This window comes from Anguilla rostrata, chromosome 3, assembly GCF_018555375.3.
Source record: "Anguilla rostrata isolate EN2019 chromosome 3, ASM1855537v3, whole genome shotgun sequence".
Lineage (NCBI taxonomy): Eukaryota > Metazoa > Chordata > Actinopteri > Anguilliformes > Anguillidae > Anguilla > Anguilla rostrata.
In genome coordinates, this window is record NC_057935.1 from 21,702,581 (window position 1) to 21,723,775 (window position 21,195).

The 21,195-nt window shown below is 53.6% G+C and overlaps 1 protein-coding gene across 1 annotated transcript in view; it reads left to right on the plus strand.

Moving 5' to 3' along the window:
- gli2a (GLI family zinc finger 2a) overlaps nt 1–21,195 on the plus strand; it is a 94,892-nt gene that overhangs the window by 60,195 nt on the left and 13,502 nt on the right. The window contains exons 4-9 of the mRNA XM_064326736.1: nt 4,089–4,291; nt 6,505–6,690; nt 15,552–15,753; nt 16,160–16,355; nt 17,547–17,657; nt 20,199–20,339. Coding sequence (XP_064182806.1) covers nt 4,089–4,291; nt 6,505–6,690; nt 15,552–15,753; nt 16,160–16,355; nt 17,547–17,657; nt 20,199–20,339 — 1,039 coding nt within the window. The remainder of the gene's footprint in view (nt 1–4,088; nt 4,292–6,504; nt 6,691–15,551; nt 15,754–16,159; nt 16,356–17,546; nt 17,658–20,198; nt 20,340–21,195) is intronic.

Here is a 21,195-nt window from a genome sequence, read left to right on the forward strand (position 1 = left end):
TAAAATTAAAAAAAGAGGCTGCATTTTCCACAAGATCTGAGATCTGGCAGTATAATATCTCTTATATAAATTGCCAATATTACTTATGGAACATAAGGGGAAGGACATCATCATATTAAGTCACCTCTAAAAAGTCTCATATATTCTTTTACCAAGACAAGTGATATACAAAACCACAGTAATCCAAACGGCATAAGTAAACAAGATTAAATTAGGTAATGCTTCTCTTGTGGTGTGTTACTCAGAGCACCTCGGATTGCTCTGCCCCTCAATTAAATCTTTGTGGGTTAAAACTTGTCAAAACACTAACGTACAACCTCAAACGGCATAATTAACACAGATTTATTTCCGCTGACATCATTGAACGGATTTAAGGCAAGGCCCACGTAAAACGTAAAGCGCTACCACGCCAAACCGCAAACGCCGTGGCAACAGGGGTTTCAGACCTTGGTGACACTCGTTAAGTCGAGGTGTCTTAACCAATCAGGTTTGGCCCAGAAAATTGTGGGAAGCAGCAGCGCAGAGCGGGATGAGCACACACAGTGCAAACAGGCTGAGGAGCCCATGCCTGCCACACACAGATAATAGCTCTCTGGTATTAGCAGCATGCCACAACTAGAAGGACCGTTCTCCCTGCAGGGGTGCTGAGGTAAGAATTACCCTTCAAAGATCTCACGGTCTCTCTGCTCTCAGAGTGCTTTAGACTCCTTTGTTGGCAGCCCATATATATTATATAATATATTATATATTATAAATATATATATATATATTATATATATATATATGAACCCCCGTCGTAATAATGCTATTAATTCCAGCCAGGCCTCTGAAATTTGAATATCACATTACTTATTTAGTAAGGTTTCGTCTCCAGACCTTTTTAAGTAGTTTCTACAGAGGAGTTTGTTTGAGAAAGCGGTTTGCATATTGTATGTCTGCCAGCTGTCTTGATACGGAAATATTTATGCACATTCACTGATGTTCTCCATCTTCGATGCCATTACAAGTGTATTTTCGTGCGGGGGTGGTATTGAAACGCATGTGTTTTCGGGGTGCGTGTGCACGTGTTATCACGGTATACATTGACTTGTGGGGGGTTCATCTCCAGGGTCTGAGTGCCTGACTGTGCGCTCAGGCCTCAGGGTGTTTTCTCACAGAGGGTTTCCTGTGTTCTGCCCCCGCCGCGATGCGCAGTCAAAACTCTGAATTCCTGCTGAATGCTTGATCTGGACAGGGCTCAAGCTGAAGCAGAGCCAGGAGCTGTAAAATTGGGGGAGTGCATCTAAACCGCTCCTCATTAAAACACCGGCCTGTCGTTACTTTACCAACATTTTTTTTTCCATACATTGTGGTAAATATTTGTTAAGGGTCCAATTCTGCTGAGCAAACATTGGGTGTGTGCATAATGACCGTTAAAACATTGCAATAAAAACATTTAGCGAAAAGCTCGGGGACGCATGAGTAGCTGGCCGCAGGTAACCCGAATGAGGTCTGGACCGAGACTGGGGTCTGTGTGTCGCTTGCGATGGGCACAGACCTCAGTGCTGTCACTCCGACACGCTTCCAGAAGCTGGCCTGAGGAGGACCGTTGTGGGGGAGGAGAGCGTGGCTGGATGGGGTTTAGGCAAACCCCCCCACCACACCGAGAGCATTTGGCTCCAATTTGCACGCGCAGATAAGATCGATCGAGTTGCCCCCCCCGCTCGTGAAAACCGGCGCGTCACTTGAGCTGAACGTGTAATGTGGCGAACGTGCACAGGCCGCGCGGTGCCGCAGAAGCAGAGGGTGGCGCGCTCCGTGTATGGCCTGCCTGTTCCCACCCGGCTCCCAGACAGAGACCTCTTTATGGGCGTCCGTTGGCGGGGGCTGCAGGCAGAAAGTTGGCCCTGGAACAAGGCTGGTAGTCTGCAGCCATTTACTGGAAACTGGAGTGGAGCTCCGGGTCAGGAGGGTGGGCCCCTGGGACAGAGTGGGGGGAAAAATGAGAGATTGAGGTCAGTCAGGACTCTGGCCCAGGAATACTGGATCTCAGACCCACCTTTCAGACCCAGAACCACTGTGGGCTGGCTATGGATTTTATGTGACTTTAAGACACCCAGTCAGGCCACTTTACTTCAAAAAGGAGCAACAAAAAGGACTTTTGGAACTTGCGAGTTTGTTAGGGCATGAAGAAGGTAAATATGTTTGTTCGCTTGCTGCTGCCAGAGTGAGTTTCTGCGTGGTGGAGCGCAGCAGGAGCCCAGGCTGTAGCCCCCTCCCATTGTGATGAATGGAGCAGTGCTACCAGAAGCACAAAACAAATCCACCCTGAATGATTGGGGGGGGGGGTCTGGGTTCTGTGTAGAGCTGAACGATCACACACTTCACTATCTCTTTTTTGTTTGATCATTTTTTTATGCCCTAAAATGTATTTTTTGGCATTACATGACCCCCCCCCCCCAAACACACACACACACACATTCACACACACTTCCTGCTCCAGCACACATCAAACTAAGATTCACTCCCATGGTCGTTCCCTCCCGGAAAGGCAGGAGAAAGGACAGAAAATGGGAGAAGCAGAGTGCTCTGCTTAGTGTCTCAGGCTCTGGCGTCTCTGCTGGAGCTCCTGCTGTTTGAGCCCAGAGAGAGGAGCTTTCCGAGGCTCCGCGGAGTTCAGCCTGAACCCACCAGCGTCTGCAGACAGACAAACGGACAGACGGCGGTCCTCTGATCTACTCTGGGCGGTACGGCATTCCCCCCCCCCCACACCCCCCGCCACCCTCTCGTCAGGTGGTTCCTCTCCGCCATGGGTCTGACATCAAATACACGCCTTCAAAGGCTGTTGCCAGGGAGTTCTCCCCAGCCCCCCCCCCACCCCCCCGCCCCCCGTGAGGAGCTGGAAGTGATGAAAACCTCCCGCTCACCTTCAGGAGGTATTAGAGTTACAGCAGTCACCCAGCGTGGGGGACAGACCCACTGCCGGCCAGGAGAGCGTTTCTGTCCGCTTTCCCACCTGCGGGCTCACTTGCGCAATTCGGTTGCGCCGTTTCCTTTTTTTTTTTTGACTACCCGAGCGGAGCAGACCGAACCAGTGAAGCCCGAGGGCTTACCCTCCCGGAAACACATTGTCTCATTACAGCCCCGCGCACGACGTGCGGCGTCTGCGCTGGGTGCTCTGCCCACCCGAACCCGCGCTGGTCGATGGCCACGCCCCTCTACTTGCCCTCAGCCTCAGCTTGCCGCGCCCTACCAAGCCAAACAGGTCGGAGAAGGCCAGGAGACGTGATCTCATTCTCATTAAAGTTGGGGGGAAAAAACACAGACGAGGAAACAGTGGGTATGGAAATCCACTAAGTCACTGAGGCACGGACCTCATCTTTACCTGGCTGTCGAGCTCATCCCAGCCTCAGGTAGAAAAGCATTACAAAGATCACGTCCAGCCTAGTGGTTCAGTAAGCCTCATGGAAACTCTGGGAACGGACTGCGGACCAACAGGGAGAAACATTAGAAGAAGGGCCTGATAGCAGCCAGATTGAGCCAAACTTGACTATAGCAAGATTGAGCCAAACCTGATCCCAGCCAGATTCAACCAAACCTGATCCCAGCCAGATTCAACCAAACCTGATCCCAGCCAGATTCAACCAAACCTGATCCCAGCCAGATTCAACCAAACCTGACCTCAGCCAGATTCAACCAAAATCCGTGATCAGCTGCCTCAGCAGATTCACCAACCGTCCAGCCAGATTCAACAAACCTGATCCAGCCAGATTCAGCAAACTGACCTCGCCAGATTCAACCAAACTGACCAGCCAGATTCAACTGACCTCAGCCGATCAACCAATGACCTAGCCAGATTCACCAAACTGATCTAAGTCTGTCAAACCTGATCATTGCAAGATTCAGCCAAACCTGATCCCAGCCAGATTCAACCAAACCTGACCTCAGCCAGATTCAACCAAACCTGATCAGAGATTAGCCAAACTGATCCGCCGATCGCACAGCACGCATTATCGTCTTAGTCGAAGATGCACCATTAACCTCTTCCCCTTTCTTTTCTCTCCATCTCTCTCTCTCTCCCTCTCTCTCTCTCTCTCTCTGATCCTCAGACCTCCGGGGTTGGGCGGCAGCCCCGTCATCTCGGACATTTCGCTCATCCGGCTGTCGCCGCACGCCGCGGGCACCGGGGAGTCCCCGTTCAGCCCCCCCCACCCCTACGTGAGCCCCCACATGGAGCAGTACCTCCGGTCCGTCCACAGCAGCCCCACCCTCTCCATGATCTCTGCAGCCCGGGGCTTGAGCCCCGCTGACCGTGAGTGTCCCGCTCCTCCACCCAATCGCACGCTTCCATTTCTGTCACTCGTTTTAGGAACACTGACGTCATTAAGGTGACTTGTGAAAGTGCTTGATAATTGCGGATGTTGTATAGTTTAAACATTGTTTTTTGTACACAGGCGTGAATAATGAATTGATACACATGAATTTTTTCAAGTATGACCCATGTGAAAGTTTTTAGCTAAAACTTCCAGGAACAAAATATATTATCATATAACCACCGTCACAAATTGCATGACCACAGACCACAATCCTTCTACACAGGATCTTACGCGTTAACATGCATGAAAAGCTTGGTGCTTTGAACCGAAAGGACAGAGAGGGGGAAAAGAAATCATTCTCATATTCTGCTGTTTGGGGAATAGAACCTCCACCACCGTCTCAGAATCCCACTCACTCCAAATGAGCGTGCAGGCAGACGAGGTTTGACACACAAACTGTGCGTAAATTTGTCTGATGTGGGATATGAGCCTGTGAGAATCTTTGAACCTTCTGTCTCTGGGATTTATTCTTTGGGTTGGGGGTTTTTGGGGGTTGGTGGTCGGGGGAAGGGAAAGCGGATTGGGGGGTGAGATGGGGGAAGGGAAGGGAAGGGGGGGGGGGGAGTTATTGGAGGCTGTGGAAATTAATAAAGGAAAGCAGGCCCAGAAGAATTCCCCAAATTTACTTAGACGTGATGACAACTCTTTCTTCAGGACCACATCGCGGTAACAGGCGGAGGCGAGGGGCCAGAATGGAGAATAAATCACCTTTTACAGTCTGTCAGCAGTAATGCGTCCGCGCTTTTAAAGTTAAATAAGCCGCTCGGAGGAGATCTCGTCCCTGATAAAGCCCGGGAAAACAGCGGGGAAAAGAGGGGGGGGGAAAAAAACTGCAGGCTATTTGAGCTGGAGTGAATGCAAATGGGCAGAGAGGTGGCAAACAGGTTTCTAACCTTGGATTCTGTCAGGCATTACAAATGGCTGCCGCAGTCCAGCGCTATCTGAGCTAGCCTTTTTTACGAAATACTACAGCTTAGGCTGGATTTTGAAAAGCAATGGGGGGGGGGGGGAGGAGGGAGGGGGGGGTTGGAGACTGCTCTTGATTACCGTGGCGACGCTGTTGGTTTTAATTAGTTGTATTTTTTCGTTTCCTTCACGATAATCTATAGTTTTAATATATGCCGATAATTATCATCTGGAAATCGTTGCTGGAAATTCTTTTGCGAGGTTGCTGGCAACGGCCACAGACGGAGCAAATCGCACAGGCTGTGACGTCTCTATCGCCGTCCCCTGCCGGTGATATTTCAGCGCGATACGACAGAGCGGAGCACCTCCAGGGACCAGAGGGGCCAGAGCTCTGCGCCGCTGCCCTCATCCAAGCGTCTTCCGCTGGATTGCTTTTTCGGCCAAACCGCCTACTTCTCCGGGCCTTCATCCTGGACTCTCGGGCTTGTTCCCCTTTCAGCCGACACAAAGCGACTCAATTTAAGCGGTCATATGATCCGGGGAAGTCTGGTTCTGCCGCGGAGCTGCACAAACAGATGCCTGTTCTCCTTTACCGGGACGGGGCCTAATTGTTTCTGAGAGGCTGCTAACGGCGTGAGCTTAAGTCAAGGTTGTAAGGGGGGGGGGGGGGCGGTTTGGGGGAGGGGGGGGTTTGGCCCCACTGTTCGCGCCCGTCTCCTTAAACAGCGCAAGCGTTGCCCCCCAACCACCCCACTGCAGCAGCAGCAGCAGCCGCCGAAAAGTCGAAAAGGGGGAACCCAGGCGGATGCCCTGACCCCTATAAAACGGCGTAAAGCCCAATTCATATCTCGCTCCTATTGGTCCTGACACGTTTAAAGGGGGGTTTACTGGGTGCAGATGTTAACACGGTTACATCATCGTTACCCCGGGCCTCTGTGGACGAGGGCCCCGAGGCTCAGGACGCGGTTTTCAGAGACCGCTTTGGGGGGGGGCGGAGGGTCGGGGAGGCTCGGGGGCTTCACAGGTCAGAGGAAATTGAGGAATGCGGCGCCCCCTCCCACCTCCGGGCCCTGCATTCCTCTCCCCCTCTCCGCTTTTGTCCCGGGCGGCACGAAAACGGCCCCGGCGCAGATCTCCAGCCCTCCCTCGCCCAAAACCTCACCTCTTCGCGGGGCGTCCGACCGGCCAGTCAAACTAACGCACGTTTTTCTGATCGCTCGTCTGGCCTCCCTCCCCCCCGCAGTTACCCACGAGCACTTGAAGGAGCGCGGGCTCTTCGGCCTGCCCCCGCCCCCTCCGGGCTCCAACTCGGCCGAGTACTACCACCTGATGACCAGCCACCGCAACCCGTACGGAGACCTGCTCATGCAGACCGGGGCCGCCGCCGCCGCCGCCGCCCACCTCCCCGACTACATCAGCCCCGTGGACGGTGAGTACGGCTCTGCCCTGCGCCGGAGAGAACTGAGGGGGTGGGGGGGGGGTAACCAGGGTTACCCCTCGCACTGTCTCTTTTAACCGCGGTGATGTTAGCGCACAGCGGTGCTAGTTAGCGTAGCTTTGTGAAGCCGGCGGTCCGCGCCGTTTTTAAACGCGGTCTTTCAGCACTCTCGGACGCTCCTGCCCTGCACGTCTCCGCACAGATGTGTTCCTTTAGATTCCCCCTCCTCCTCCTCCCTCCTCCCCCCCTGTTCCCTGTAACAACCTTCCTGTTCTAATAACTCAAGGATGATGGAATGACCCCATGTGGAAGAGACTTGAGATCGATGGCAGAGAAATCTTAAAGGGGTTTAAGTTCTCCGGGCGGAGCGTCTTCACAGAGGCAGGCGGGCCCCCAGGTACGCGGGCTCTGGCGTAAACAGCGGCGAGACGGACGGAGGAGGACGCGACGTTTATGAGGCGGCGGGGCCTTTGAGGGGAGCCGCGCGCGGACGGCGGCGTGTTTACCGAAACGCGCGGAGGGCCCCGCTTTGATCTCCGACGTCCTTCCGCGGCCTTAAAAGGGCCGGCACGCCGGGGCGGAGATGCGTCTCCCGGCGGGGTCCGCGCGGCGACGAGCGCAGCGGCCGCCGCATCCATCAGAGGATAGCTCCGGCTAGCCAGGCACGCTCAGAAGCGCTGCTTCTGCAGGTTAAAACCTCACGCGCTTTCATCCTGTTATTCTAACCGCCTGGAAAAAAACAGCCATGCCAACCGCCTCCCCCCCCCCCAACCCACACCCCGCCCCCCCGCGCGTGGTGTTTCCCAGCCTGACATTTAAGCAGGTATCCCTCCTGAAGGAGGCGGAGGAGTACAGCACGGCTTGCAGCCAAAAGGGAGACAACGTTCAATTTAACCTCACCTTTTTTTTTAAAACCCCACACACTCGGCAGGGCCAATGAAGCGACTCCCAGATACCCCCCCCCCCCCCCCGGCACCCCAGACCGCCGCCGCCGCACCAGACCTCGGAAAAGAAAACCAAACGTCTCCCTCCCGCGGCTGTTTACCCAAACGCCGTTTACCCGAACGCCCACAGCCGCGCCGAGCGCTCGCTCGCCCCCCCCCCCTCCTCCCCCCCCCCCGCCCCCTGTTTGTCTGTTTTCTCTGCCGGTGGGTTTGATGTCGTTCTGGCACGCCGGGCGCTGGCGGGCCGGAGCGCTCCGAGAGGACGCGGCGTGGAGGCCTGGCACAGACGCCGTATTGACAGCGCCGGCCGGCTCATTGGCGAGCGGGGGGGGGGGGAAAGTTCCGGAATGAAAGCTCCCATTTATAGCCGAGGGGGGGCGATTAAATATGCGTCGCCGATAAATTTACGCGCGCGTTTAAAATCAATTTACGCTCTTAATAAATTCCTCCGACCCACCGCAAGACAGACAGAGTCCTCAGCGAACCCCGGCCCCAAGTGATGCTGTTTTTTTTTCCTCTCTCTCTCTCTCTATTGATTCCTGCGTGCCAATTACCAGACAGCACCGGGGAGGTTTGAGGTCAGCCGTGAAAGGCCGTCATTGTCAGGAAGTGAGAAGCGTTAGAGGGAGACATTGTGAAACTCGCCTTCAGGAGTTTCAGTGGGTTAGGATTAGGGTTAGAGAGAGGGCCTGCCGTTCTCAAGCCGTCGCCTACCGAAGGTTTGCTCTAGACACTGATATCAGAGGAACACATGCATGTGTGAAACTGTCCTTTGACCTGTTCCACTAAACGTGAACACAGAAAGTTTGGGCAATCAATAACAACACAATGGGTGGGGTATCAAAATGGCGGCTAAGAGTAAATTTGCGGGTAAGGCAAAGATCTTACACTGCATCTCTCTCCGAGTTCCTGAGAACGTAAAGGCTCGAGTTGCCGGAAGCGTCCTCAAGGCTAACACGTTCCCTCTCCCTGTGGAGCGCATAATTAATCACATGAAAACCACAACAAATAACTCCACCGCTGGGCCGAGGGGGGGGGGGCGCTTCGCTCGGGCCAAACTTTCCCTCTCGGCTTCCTCTCCAGAAACGCGGCGGCTCGTCGCGCTCGCGCAAATATTTGCTCTCGCCTGACGGCGCGGGCGCCGCGCTCGAACAATCCGCCGGGGCCTCGAAAAAACAAACATGTCGCGGTGACAGAGAGCCTTCTCCCCCCGGCCTCCCTCCCGCGCAGCGCGGCGCCGCTACGAGCCGCTCCCGGTCGCGCGTCTCCGCCTCCGCCGCCGCCGCCGCCGTGCTCTCACGCGTTAATTACCGCCTGGGCCCGACGTCTCCGCGCGCTGGCGACGAGCTCGGTTTACCGGCGAAAATGACACCGACGCATCATTCACGCCAAAAAGAGATCTCCGCTCAGCGGGAGGAGCTTCTGAAGCCACTGTGAAGTTTTTATGGATAAGTCTCTCGGTTTATTTTGTGAACGGTCTCGGCGCTCGATAAAGGCGGGGGGGGGGGGGTGTGGGGGGAGTTGTTGAAGGTCAGCGGCGCTTAAAAGCGGCTTGATAGACGAGTAAATAAATAAAGGCGGCCGTCGCTGGCCGAGCCTCCCATTCCCCAGCAGCCATCAGCTCGTCTGAGTTACTGCCTGGGGCCGGACGGGCCGTGATAACATGTGGCCCAGACACCGCAGCATTTGCATGAGTCTGTGCGCTAGTTTCTGCTCGGTCTCGTTCTCGGGTCCAGGTAAAAGAAGGCTACCTTGTCCCTGTTCCAGTGGCTTTGGGGAACATGCGGGGAAGAATTGGGTGGAGGGGGTGGGGGGGGACGGGGACGGGGGGGCAGTGAAATAATCAGGAACAGGCGGCCGGCGGGAATCGAACGGAGTCCCAGCGCAACAGCCGCTGCCAGAGAAAGCGTGTGTAGGCCAGTGAGCCAGAGCAGAGCATCATGGGATATGGGTTTTTTTGGGGTGGCGGGGGAGGGGGCTGGAAAAGGACTGGGGGGGCATCCTGTTGTCCCTACTTTAGAAATGTGTGCGCACATGTAGACAGACAGATAGACATACAGTATACACACACACACGCAGACTCACACACCCACACATATGCACACACACACACACACACTCACATACACACATACACACACACACACACACACACACACACATACACACACATATACACACACACACACACTCACACGTACGCACATACACACTCACATACACACACACTCACACACACACACACACACACACATACTCGCAGCTGGCTGGAGTCAGATGCTGGAGGCCCGGAGACATCCAGCGCGAGCCCCTCGCTAATAAAATTTGCAGTCATGGCATTAGTTAGATTTACTCTGGAAAATAAACAGTCATGCGCCGGTGGCAGGATCCAGCACCCAGCGAACAGGCCCATACTGCCTGCTGGGCCCATATCCAGTGAGGGTGTATGGCTAATAAACACTCTATTTCCCACTGAAACATTACTAATCTTAGACAAACTCTTACAGAATGAAACATACATTCTTCCCATTAAAATGTACCTCGTTAGATTTTTTTTTCTCCGTAGTTTTGAAGAGTAAGCCAGTTCTAAGAACATAAGAAACTGCTGCATATGATCACATGCAGTTTGTGATCTCATACAATCACTGATGATTTCAGCATATGATCTCCCTATATGATCCCTGATGAACTCAGTATATGATCACTAATGATCTCAGTATATGATCTCAGTATCCATCACTGATGATCTCAGCATATGATCTCCCTATATGATCCCTGATGATCTCAGTATATGATCGCAGTATATGATCACTAATGATCTTAGTATATGATCTTAGTATCCATCACTGATGATCTCAGCATAAGATCACTAATGATCTCAGTATCCATCACTGATGATCTCAGCATATGATCTTCCTATATGATCACTGATGATCTCAGCATATGATCTCCCTATATGATCACTGATGATCTCAGCATGATGATCTCAGTATACCATCACTGATGATCTCAGTATAGGATCACTGATGATCTCAGTATAGGATCACTGATGATCTCAGTATAGGATCACTGATGATCTCAGTATATGATCACTGATGATCTCAGTATATGATCACTAATGATCTCAGTATCCATGGCTGATGATCTCAGTATAGGATCACTGATGATCTCAGTATAGGATCACTGATGATCTCAGTATAGGATCACTGATGATCTCAGTATATGATCACTGATGATCTCAGTATATGATCTCAGTATATGATCACTGATGATCTCAGTATATGATCACTGATGATCTCAGTATATGATCACTGATGATCTCAGTATATGATCACTAATGATCTCAGTATCCATGGCTGATGATCTCAGTATAGGATCACTGATGATCTCAGTATATGATCACTGATGATCTCAGTATATGATCTCTCTATGATCTCAGTATAGGATCTCTGATGAATACCAGCAGACTCGCGCTGTACAGGCCTCCAGCAGAGACCCCTCTCTGCAGGACAGGAAGGTCTCGCTGCTGGCCTGACGGACGGCTCCACAGCTGCTCAGAACAGGCCCAGGGTGTGCGCGCGCGTGTCGCTGCTTGTCGCGGATCAGGAGGAGCTCTTCTGGCTCAGACCTGGGAGGTAAAGGCGCACAATGCGGGGTCAGCGCTGGGGAGAAAGATTAGTACCCTCCCAACGTTATTTAGGTTTTCTGCAAAGCCGTCCCAATTGAAACAGCGAGGCAGATGTCTAAAGCAGTAATTAGCGCTGTTGTGAGCGCGCATCCGAGCGCCTGTAATTACGACGCCGCCTCGGCCCGGATTCCCGGCTCTCCCCCCCTCCTGAGCCGTCAGCAAACAGGAGCAAGACGTCCGGAGCGACGATCACCGCACGCGTTTCCCCTGCCGTGGCCGAAAACAACCAGCGACAAAAAAAAACGGCCCAGCATGGCCTCTTAGCCAGGCCAGACACAACGATCCCAGAGCGTATGCAGGAGGAAACCTCATCGGCAGGTTGGGCCAGACCAGGAGCAAGAAGTCCAAAGCGACAATCACCGCACGCGTTTACCCTGCCGTGGCCAGAAAAAAAGCCAGCGACAAAAAAAACGACCCAGCATGGCCTCTTAGCCAGGCCAGACGCAACGATCCCAGAGCATATGCAGGAGGGAACCTCATTCGCAGGTTTGGCCAGACCAGGTCTGCCGATCAGTTCAGCAGTGACTCGACTGCTCCCTATACTGTTTGGGGGGGGGGGGTGAGGGGGGCATGGGGGGTGGGTGCAGTGGCTGCTGACATAAATCACTAGGGGGGGTGTCTGGGGGGTGAGGCAGACGCCCAGGCCTGGCTCAACATTTGCTCATTTATCAAGGGAAGTGGCACATTAATAAACACGTCTCCCCAGAGGTTAGGGGTGTAACAGAGATAAATAAGGCTTTGGGCCCTGACTGGCTCCTCCCCGTCACTGAAACAGAGCCATTAAAGCCATGCAAATCCCAGCCAAATTCACTCCAGCTTTCTCAAGGAGACTGTCAACCCATATCTGGTTAGCTGTTCTATATACCCCCTCCCCCCCCCCCGCTCCCCCTCACACACACACACATATATATACTCACACATACTGACATATCCACGCACACACACACACTGCCACAATGCATGAGAAATGTATTTATAGTCTCAAGGACCGGAAAATTCCAGTGGACTATTCGTTTAATTTGTCAACTCTTATGAATATCTTTTTACATCTTTTCCTGTTTCTGCAAGGCCAGAGGCATCTCAGGCTCTCAGAACAGTAAGCGAGCACTTGTGCGTTGTGTTTTAAGGCCCAACAGAGAATTCATATGAAATTAAAGGGGTAGCACCCGGACCCCAAAAACACATAAGGGGTCATTGGGACTTACTAGCACTGCATAAATATAATGGGCCGGGAGTCCTGGAGGGCCTCTAATTAACCAATAAACCCTTAGTCTGGGGATCATAGGCTGCCTGTCTGTCTGTTTGTCTGTCCTTTGCTTGATTTGTGGAAAGATGGTTTTTGGAAACTTACTTGAGTTAGCATGAGGCATGATAGGCTTTTTATGGACTTCCGGTTACCAGCAGTTACGACCCTCCCTCCGCTAGTTGCCTTCCTCACCTCATCTGACCCCCCTCCTGATCCCTCCATCGGACCACCTCCCTCCTGCTAGACTACCACCTCCCATCACCTCCCATTCCTGGACCCCCTCCCCTCCCCTGCTGAGACTACCCACCTCCCCATTCTGACCTCCTCCTGCTGAACCCCCTCCCCCTCCCTCGACCCTCCCTTGCTGAGTCTAGCCACCTTTCCATCACCTCCCCATTCCTGGACCCCTCCCCCTCCCCTGCTGAGACTCCCCACCTCCCCATTCCTGGACCCCTCCCCCTCCCCTGCTGAGACTACCCACCTCCCCATTCCTGGACCCCTCCCCCTCCCCTGCTGAGACTACCCACCTCCCCATTCCTGCTTCCACTAAAACCAGCCGTAATGTTCAGCACCTGTCGGGCCTGAAGCAGCTGGACACCACTTCCTGTTACCACCAGTCAGCAGTCCCCCCACCCAAATAGCTCTCCCTTTTTAAAGCGGAACCTGAGCACTTTGAGCATCTCCGCGTGCCCGGTACTCTGGCCTGTATCGCGCTGCACTTCTCTCCTGCCGCGTGCAGTGTGCCGTGTATGAACACTTTCGTACAGGCCTCTCCTTAAGCTAGCCCCGGCCTAAAGCCTTTCCTAGGAACCCTCACGTCCATCCATTCACATATCTGTGCCTATCACCTCTATTTATATATATAAATGCCAAGATGGTCCGATCAAAAAGCCCGAGCCGTCTTGCTGTCACATGACTAAATGCATCATGCATGTCACGCATACCTGCAAATGATCTCATTGGAGCTCCTTTTCTAAATGATTCTCTAAAAACAGCTGCTGAAATAGGCTTCTTTCGCCCCTCATGGCCTGTCATTGGCCATGTGCCTGGATTCAGTTGACCCTTTTGCTTAACATATAAATCAATGCCAATGTTACTTTTCTTGAACAGACCAAAGTTAAAGCACCCGACTGTTGTTGTAAAGAAAAATTGTAAAACATAAATTTAAGAACAAAGTTAAGGACATATATATTGATTGAATCCAGGCCATAGTGTAGACCAGCCAGCAGGTCAGGTGCTCCCTGCCTCATTGCGCCCCCTGTGGACAGTCGGGGGATTGCACCGATTTGCAGTTCAGTCCACAGTGACCATGCAGCTGCGGAGCTAAGCTATGACTGCTGTGTGCACTTCATTCTGCTCCGCTCTCCACCAAACCGATGAGGTCACAGCCATGGGAACAGGACGGGCCTCACGATTGGGCGTTCTGATTTGGGATTAAAAATAAGCAGGGAGCTACAAAGTAATGCTACCAAAATAAATGAGCTAAACGGCACGCAGTATATTTTCCCGCACAGTCCCCTTGGAGATGCGCTCTGTGCAAACACGTTCAGACGTGTACGCGGCGCGCATTACCGGGCGTCCAAAAATAAAGTCTTCGGAGAGCAGTGGGAAAACAGAAGGAATGAATAATTCAAAGCATTTTTAGGCTTTTTGCTTAAAAAAATGAAAAAAAGGGCCCACCGTGAAAGGTCAAAGGGTGAAGGCTGTCTCTGCATTTGCTTCGTTTTAATTGAAATCAATTCTGCAAAATTACTTCCATTTAGCCATCTGAAATACAGCTAGCCGCGGAGAGATTCTTATCTCTTTAATGACCGTAAATTAATTATTGGGAACGATTAATTATCCATTTGGAAGATGTGAATCTGTACAAGGACACGGTTTGTGCGAGATTCTGGAGATAAAAGGGTCTCGATTGTAAATCCTTGGAACGAATCGTTGTCGCGACAAAGCGAAGTAAATAAAGTTTGTTTTTTTCCCCTGGTAAAGAAGGAGAGCGTGGCACAAGGGCTTGTTCCCTCTTATTTGTGGACTTTTTGAAAACGGAAAGGCTCCTTTCTGTCGAATCCACGTTCGAACAGCCATAACCAGAAGAAGGAACCTCGCCACGGTGCTTCTGAAAAGATTTCTGACGAGCGGTTTGTGTTCCCCCTGCCCCGACTGTTCAACTTTTTGAGCGAGCTTTAAAAACCGTACTAGGGTGGCCGCACTGGAGCTGAATTCAACCGGCGGGCAGGAGACCGGACCGCTCTTTTTCCCGAAGATTTCCTCACGGACGTCGTCGAGGAGTTATTTTCTCCCAAAACGCGGCCGCCGCCGCCGCGAGCTCCGCACGGAACACCTGGGAGATCAGATCATCTCGCCCCCCTCCGCCCACTCCCCCCCACCCCTCCTGGAGACCAGAGCTCCCGTCACTGCCCGTATCAGCTGAGAATCAATCCTGGGCACTTATTGATAGGGCGGCGCTGTTTCCAGGGGGTGCGAGTGTCGGAGAGGGTCCGCGCGAGCATCAATCACGCGGTCCCGTCTGGAGCGCTCCGCCGCCGCCTCCCCGCTCCCGAAATAGCTCGGCGGCGGGGAACGGGCGGAGCGACCGGCGCGCAGCCGCCGCTCGGAGTGACTCCATAGATTTCCAGCCTCTTCTGAAACGACGTCTTAAGTTGCGAACATCAATAATCCCGGCGCTAAGTGGGTGACCCTCTTAGGGAGAGCGGCCTCGCGGCTGAGAGAGGAGGAAGAGGAGGAGGAGGAGGAGGAGGAGAGCAGGGAGCACTGTTATGGAATGGAGAGGGTTAACAGTTCATTCAATCAATAGCTGCTCATTGGGGGATAAGTTACTAACTTTAAGGGGTTTAAGACCGCATTAAAACAGTGAGGCCCATTATTACACTGGAATGGGTTTGATGGGACCGGACCCCATGCCCACCTGCATGATGTAACAGGCTCTGTGTCTCCCCCCCCCCCTCCCCCCCCACAGTGTCGCGGTTCCCCAGCCCCAGGCTCACCCCCAGGCTGAGTCGGAAGCGGGCCCTGTCCATCTCGCCGCTGTCCGACGCCAGCATCGACCTGCAGACCATGATCCGCACCTCGCCCAACTCCCTGGTGGCCTACATCAACAACTCCCGCGGCAGCTCCGCCGCCAGCAGCTCCTACGGACACCTGTCTGTGGGGGGCATCAGGTACGGCTACCCCCCCGACTGCAGCGCCAGCGTCCTCATGCAGCTCAACACACACTAACAGTTAGAGACACACTCAGCTAAACACAGTTAGACACACTCAACGCTCAACACACACACACACACAACACAGCTAAACACACACACAGTTACACACACTCAGCTCAACACACACACATACACAGCTTAATGCACATGCACACACACACACACCACGCAGCTAAACACACACAATTAGACACAAACAGCTACAGACACACACACACACAGCTACAGAGACACACACAGAGCTAGACAGACACTGATGTTGTCACTTGTAAAGCCAAAGGCACTTTTACTGTGTTAGAGGACAGCTGTGGGAAAGTATACCCCTGCTGTAAAATGTGTCATTTCTGCTCTCCTCCCCCAGCCCCTCCTTCACATTTCCCCACCCCATCAACCCCATGGCCTACCAGCAGATCCTGTCCCAGCAGAGGGGCCTGAGCGCTTTCGGGCACACGCCCCCGCTCATCCAGCCCTCGCCCGCGTTCTCCGCCCGCTCGCACCCGCTGGGCCTCACCGCCATGCCCGCCGCCGCCCAGAACAACCACGCCGAGTCGCACCAGGTGAGCCCCGCACGGCACTGTGGGAAAAAAAACACCGCCAGCCAGCGCATCGGACTTTAGAGCGTTCAGAGTTTAGAGAGTGACATCTATGGGTGGAGGAGGAGGGGGGGGAGGTTAAGGGAGAGATTAAAACGACGAAATCCTCATTTAAAGTGGATTACGCGTCGCCTGGTTTCCCACGGTCTCCCGCTCCCCGCGGCGCTGCTAACCCGGTGGCGAGCGCGTTTTCTGTTCGCTCGGGAGCTCCTCGGCGGCGAGGCTGGGGGTGACCTCTGGGTGACCTCTGGCCACAGCGAGCGACGCCCTGCTGCGGTCCTGCCCCTGGCTTTGTTACTGCAGCGTATGCAAACAGGCCTCTCTGAACATAAACTCCTCGGGCATAAGTACAGGATGGACTAATCACACACTAACCCCCCCTAGCCTACACGCACACACACACAGACACACACACACACACACTCAACCCTCCCCAGCCAATGCACACGCACTCACACACAGACACACACACACACACACACACACACACACACACACACTCAACCCTCCCCAGCCAATGCACACACACACACACACACACACACACACTCAACCCCTCCTCCCACCACGCACACACACACTACACACACACACACACACACACTGCCATCTCTCCGCGCGTACTCCCACGCAGCCCAAACGCTGAGCGCCGCCGCCGCGCAGTGGAAGCCCCCCGCCGCTGAGCAGGAAGGCGTTAGCTCCAGTGTACAGTAACGGCATTCCGGGGTTTACTCAAAACATCGGCTCGCGAACCGGAGACGCCACACGCGCGGTCGCCGTGAGCAACAGGCCGTGCGGGGCGGACGGGCGGGTGGGCGGGCGGGTGGGTTAGCGCCTTCCCCCTTCTTCTCGCAGCGCGTCGCTGTGAGAGACTGCTGCACAGAGCGTCCCTCACAGTTGCGCTAAGAATTCATCGGGGAGTCAAACTCCTTCTGGCGAGTGGCGCTCCACACGTACCCATTTTTAAAATAATCCCCCGGTCGTTCGTCGCACGCAGCTGGTTACTGTCCGCTGCCGGTCTCATCTGGGACGCAGGCCTCTCCGCGGGTTCGGGGCGCCCAGACGAAGCAGCGTGGGGCAGAACGCCGACGCCGGTTCCTGTTCTCCGAACCCCTTTAACCCCTCCTCCTCTGCCCCCCCCCCCCCCCCCCCCAGAACGCCGGAGGAGACTCGGCCGTCAGCAGCACCGTCAACCCCATGATCACCAAGAGGTCGAAGGTCAAGACGGAGGGGGACTGCCCGCGGCCTGCTTCCCCGTGCTCACAGGTAAAACCCCCCCGCCCCCCCCGGCCCCCGCAGGCCCCGCCTCTCTCCAGATCGATTTTCGGAGGCGCGGGCGGTGAATACCGATGCGTTTATCTCCGCCGCGCGGCTTTATCGGACTCCGAAACGCCCAAATCGTTACGCTAAACCGCGTCATTACCGTTACGTGACTTATTAGCCGGTCTTATCCGGAGGGGCCGGGCGGCTGCCCAGTATCGGCCTGAGGACGTTATGAAACAGATAAGACATTAGGAGTCTATGCAAGGCTGAGCCATCCCGGGTGAAATATTAAAATTCCAAATGCAGATTCTCTGCTGTTTCCAACAGGTTAGTCTTCCTTTACCAGACTCCCAGAAGGTGACCTTGCATGCTAGAATACTTATATTCTTAAAAGATACATACATACATATATATATATATATGTATATGTGTTTGTATATTTATGTATGTATATAAATATATAAGTATATCTACGTGTGTGTATATGTTTGTGTATATATACTGTACTGTATACACACACACACGTTTGTGTGTTAAACTTTTTGTTAAACTGAAAATAGAAACCCTGCCACTTATGTATGGAAACTAGCCGCAGAATGTGCAGCACAAGTTCCTTCCGTCCGTGACGACCCTCTGATTTATGTACAGTTTGCGCGCGCGGAAATGACGTAACTTAATTATCCGCATTGTTCACGCGTCTCATCAGCTCGAGACAAATGGTTACAAATTACAGACGTCAACAAGTTATCGGTAACGGTAAGACTGCCTAACGCGCGCGCGTTCGGGGAAAGGCGGGGAGGGGAGAGGGGAGAGGGGAGAGCAGGGAAAAGGGGATATCAGTCACGGCGGCGCGGTCCCGCCCTCTTGAACTCTGGCTCTCCCGCGGGCTTGCGCTACCCGCGTGTTAGCGGCCCTCCTTCGCCGCTAACAAACAAAAAAAAACAGCGGCGCTAAAAAGCGCGGCTTTTTATATATATATACATCGGGCCGTGCTCTTACCCGCAAAGAATCATTTTTCCCCCGAAATACTCCTGCCTGATCAATGGCCCGACACCGGACCCGGGGGAACCGCCGAGTCCCCTGACCCCCTTTTTCCTCGACCGTCGAAAGAAAAACTCCTGCTGATAAGAGCTTTGCATCGCCCTCCTTCCCCGGGCACTGTTAAGTGTGCCACGGCACTTCATTTTCATGAAATATCGGCCGGTCCGTTATTGTCATCTGAGGGAGTTTTTTTTTCTTCTCCTCCCGCCGCCTTCCTATCCCTCGTCTCTCTCTCTCTCTCTCTCTCTCTCTCTCTCTCTCTGTCTCCCCCTCCCTCTCTCTCTCTCTCTCTCTCTCCCTCCCTCGCCCCCTCTCTCTCTCTCTCCTCCCTCCTCCCTCTCTCTCTCTCTCTCTCTCTCTCTCCTCCTCCCTCCCCTCTCTCTCTCTCTCTCTCCCCACTCTCTCTTTCCCTCTCTCTTCCCTCTCTCTCTCTCTCTCTCTCTCTCTCTCTCTCTCTCACTCTCTCACTCTCTCACTCTCTCACTCTCTCACTCTCTCTCTCTCTCTCTCTCTCTCTCTCTCCCTTCCTCTCCCTCTCTCTCTCTCTCTCTCCCCCCTCCCTCTCTCGCCCTCTCTCTCTCTCTCTCGCTCGCTTTTGACAAATTTGCGGCTCCTCTCCGGATAGCGAAGGCGGGTTGGGTTATGATGCATGGGGGCGGCGGGCGGCGTCGTCCAGGGGCCCGGCAGAATTGATGAAGACAGCGGGCCGCGCGGAGATAAACATGCTGCAGTCAGCACGTCGGGGGCGCGGGGCCGCGCGCGGAGCCTCCGCCGCCGCAGGAAAAGGGGGGACCGGGGGGCCCCCCCGAGCCCCCCCCCCAGCCCGTCTCGGACGCCTCGGGAGCGCGTCGGCTAGGCTCGGCTCTCGGAGGGGCCGGGAGAGAGAGAGACGCCATTATCTCCTCTATCAGGACCCCGCCCGCGTGACACGCGCATCCCGGCCGTCCAATTCCCTCTAATCGCAGGCTTCTGAAAAAGAGAGAGAGAGAGAGAGGAATAGATAGGGAGAGAGGAAAGAGAGAGAAGGAGAGAAAGCTGTGAATGGATGCAGAGTTCTGGCACATGAAAAGGGTTTTACGGTTTTGAGGTTTTGAGGTGAAAGCCTGTTGATTAGGTGGCCTGGTCATGCCCGGACCAATGGCATGCACAGAGCCTGTCAATCATTCTCTTTACGATGAAAAGCAGTGGGTACAAATATGTGGGGCACACACACACGCTCACACTCGCACACATGTTCACACACCTGTACACACACACACACACACCTGCACACACAGACACAGACACAGATACATGTACACACACACAAACACACACAGACACATGCACACACACGCACACACAGACACAGACACATGCACACACACACACACACATACAGACACACAGACACAGACACATACACACACACACTCACAGGCACATGCACACACACACACACTCACAGGCACACGCTCAGCGTGTTCTGGGTTCGTTGTTTCTCATCACGTTGTCTGCACACAGGCGCATCTGAGCGGGACTCTGGATCTGAAGGAGGACCTGGACAAAGACGATGGCAAACAGGAGCCTGAGGTGGTGTACGAGACCAACTGCCACTGGGAGGGCTGCTCCAAGGAGTACGACACCCAGGACCAGCTGGTGCACGTGAGTCATTTATAGTGCGTTACATCACACTTCCACAGCAAAAGCCCTTATACAGGCACACTGCATCGCATGCATTAGGGATTCAAACCTACAACCTCCTGTCAGTCATATGCTCTGAAACATGCTACTATAGAATCTGCATGTAATGGAGTGATACAGGGTGACTGGGTGAAAGGGTGACAAAGTGACAGAGTGATAGGCTTCCAGATTGAGAAGAATAATTGAGTAACTGAAAGATACAATGATTGGCTGAGTGGCAAAATGCCAGAATGAAAGTCTGATAGAGTGACAGGGTGAAAGACTGACACAGTGACGGGGTGAGAGCGACAGAGTGACTGGGTGAAAGAGTGATATAATGACAGGGTGAAAGAGTGGTGCGGTGACAGGGACTGGGTGATTTGGCAGAACGCTGACAGAGTGACAGGGAGATGAGGCAACGGTGAGGTGAGTGAGTGATCGCTGAGAGGACGATAAGATGACGGGGTGACAGGTTTGACGCAGCGCTGAAGGAGGCGCTGCCTGTCCTGAGACTGCGGCCGCTCCCGTGCCTCGCCAGCCACAGGACACGGGTTTCTGGAATGTTCTCTCCAGCTTCACCGAGGCAGGAAACGGCAACAGAAAGATTCCGCATCCAGTGCGTAAAACCACAGGCTCACCGCTTCGTGCAGTCACACTTCCTGAGTGAAACTCCATCAACTTGTTACATTGCGTCTGTTTATAAAACAGTGCCCGCATTTTTTTTATAACCAGACGAGAAGAGGTAATTCACAACTTTTGGCGGAAACATAATCGCTTGTATTCCAGTTGAGGCACACGGTACATCCCTCTTCCTCTTTTAAGAGAAAGCTGAGAATAT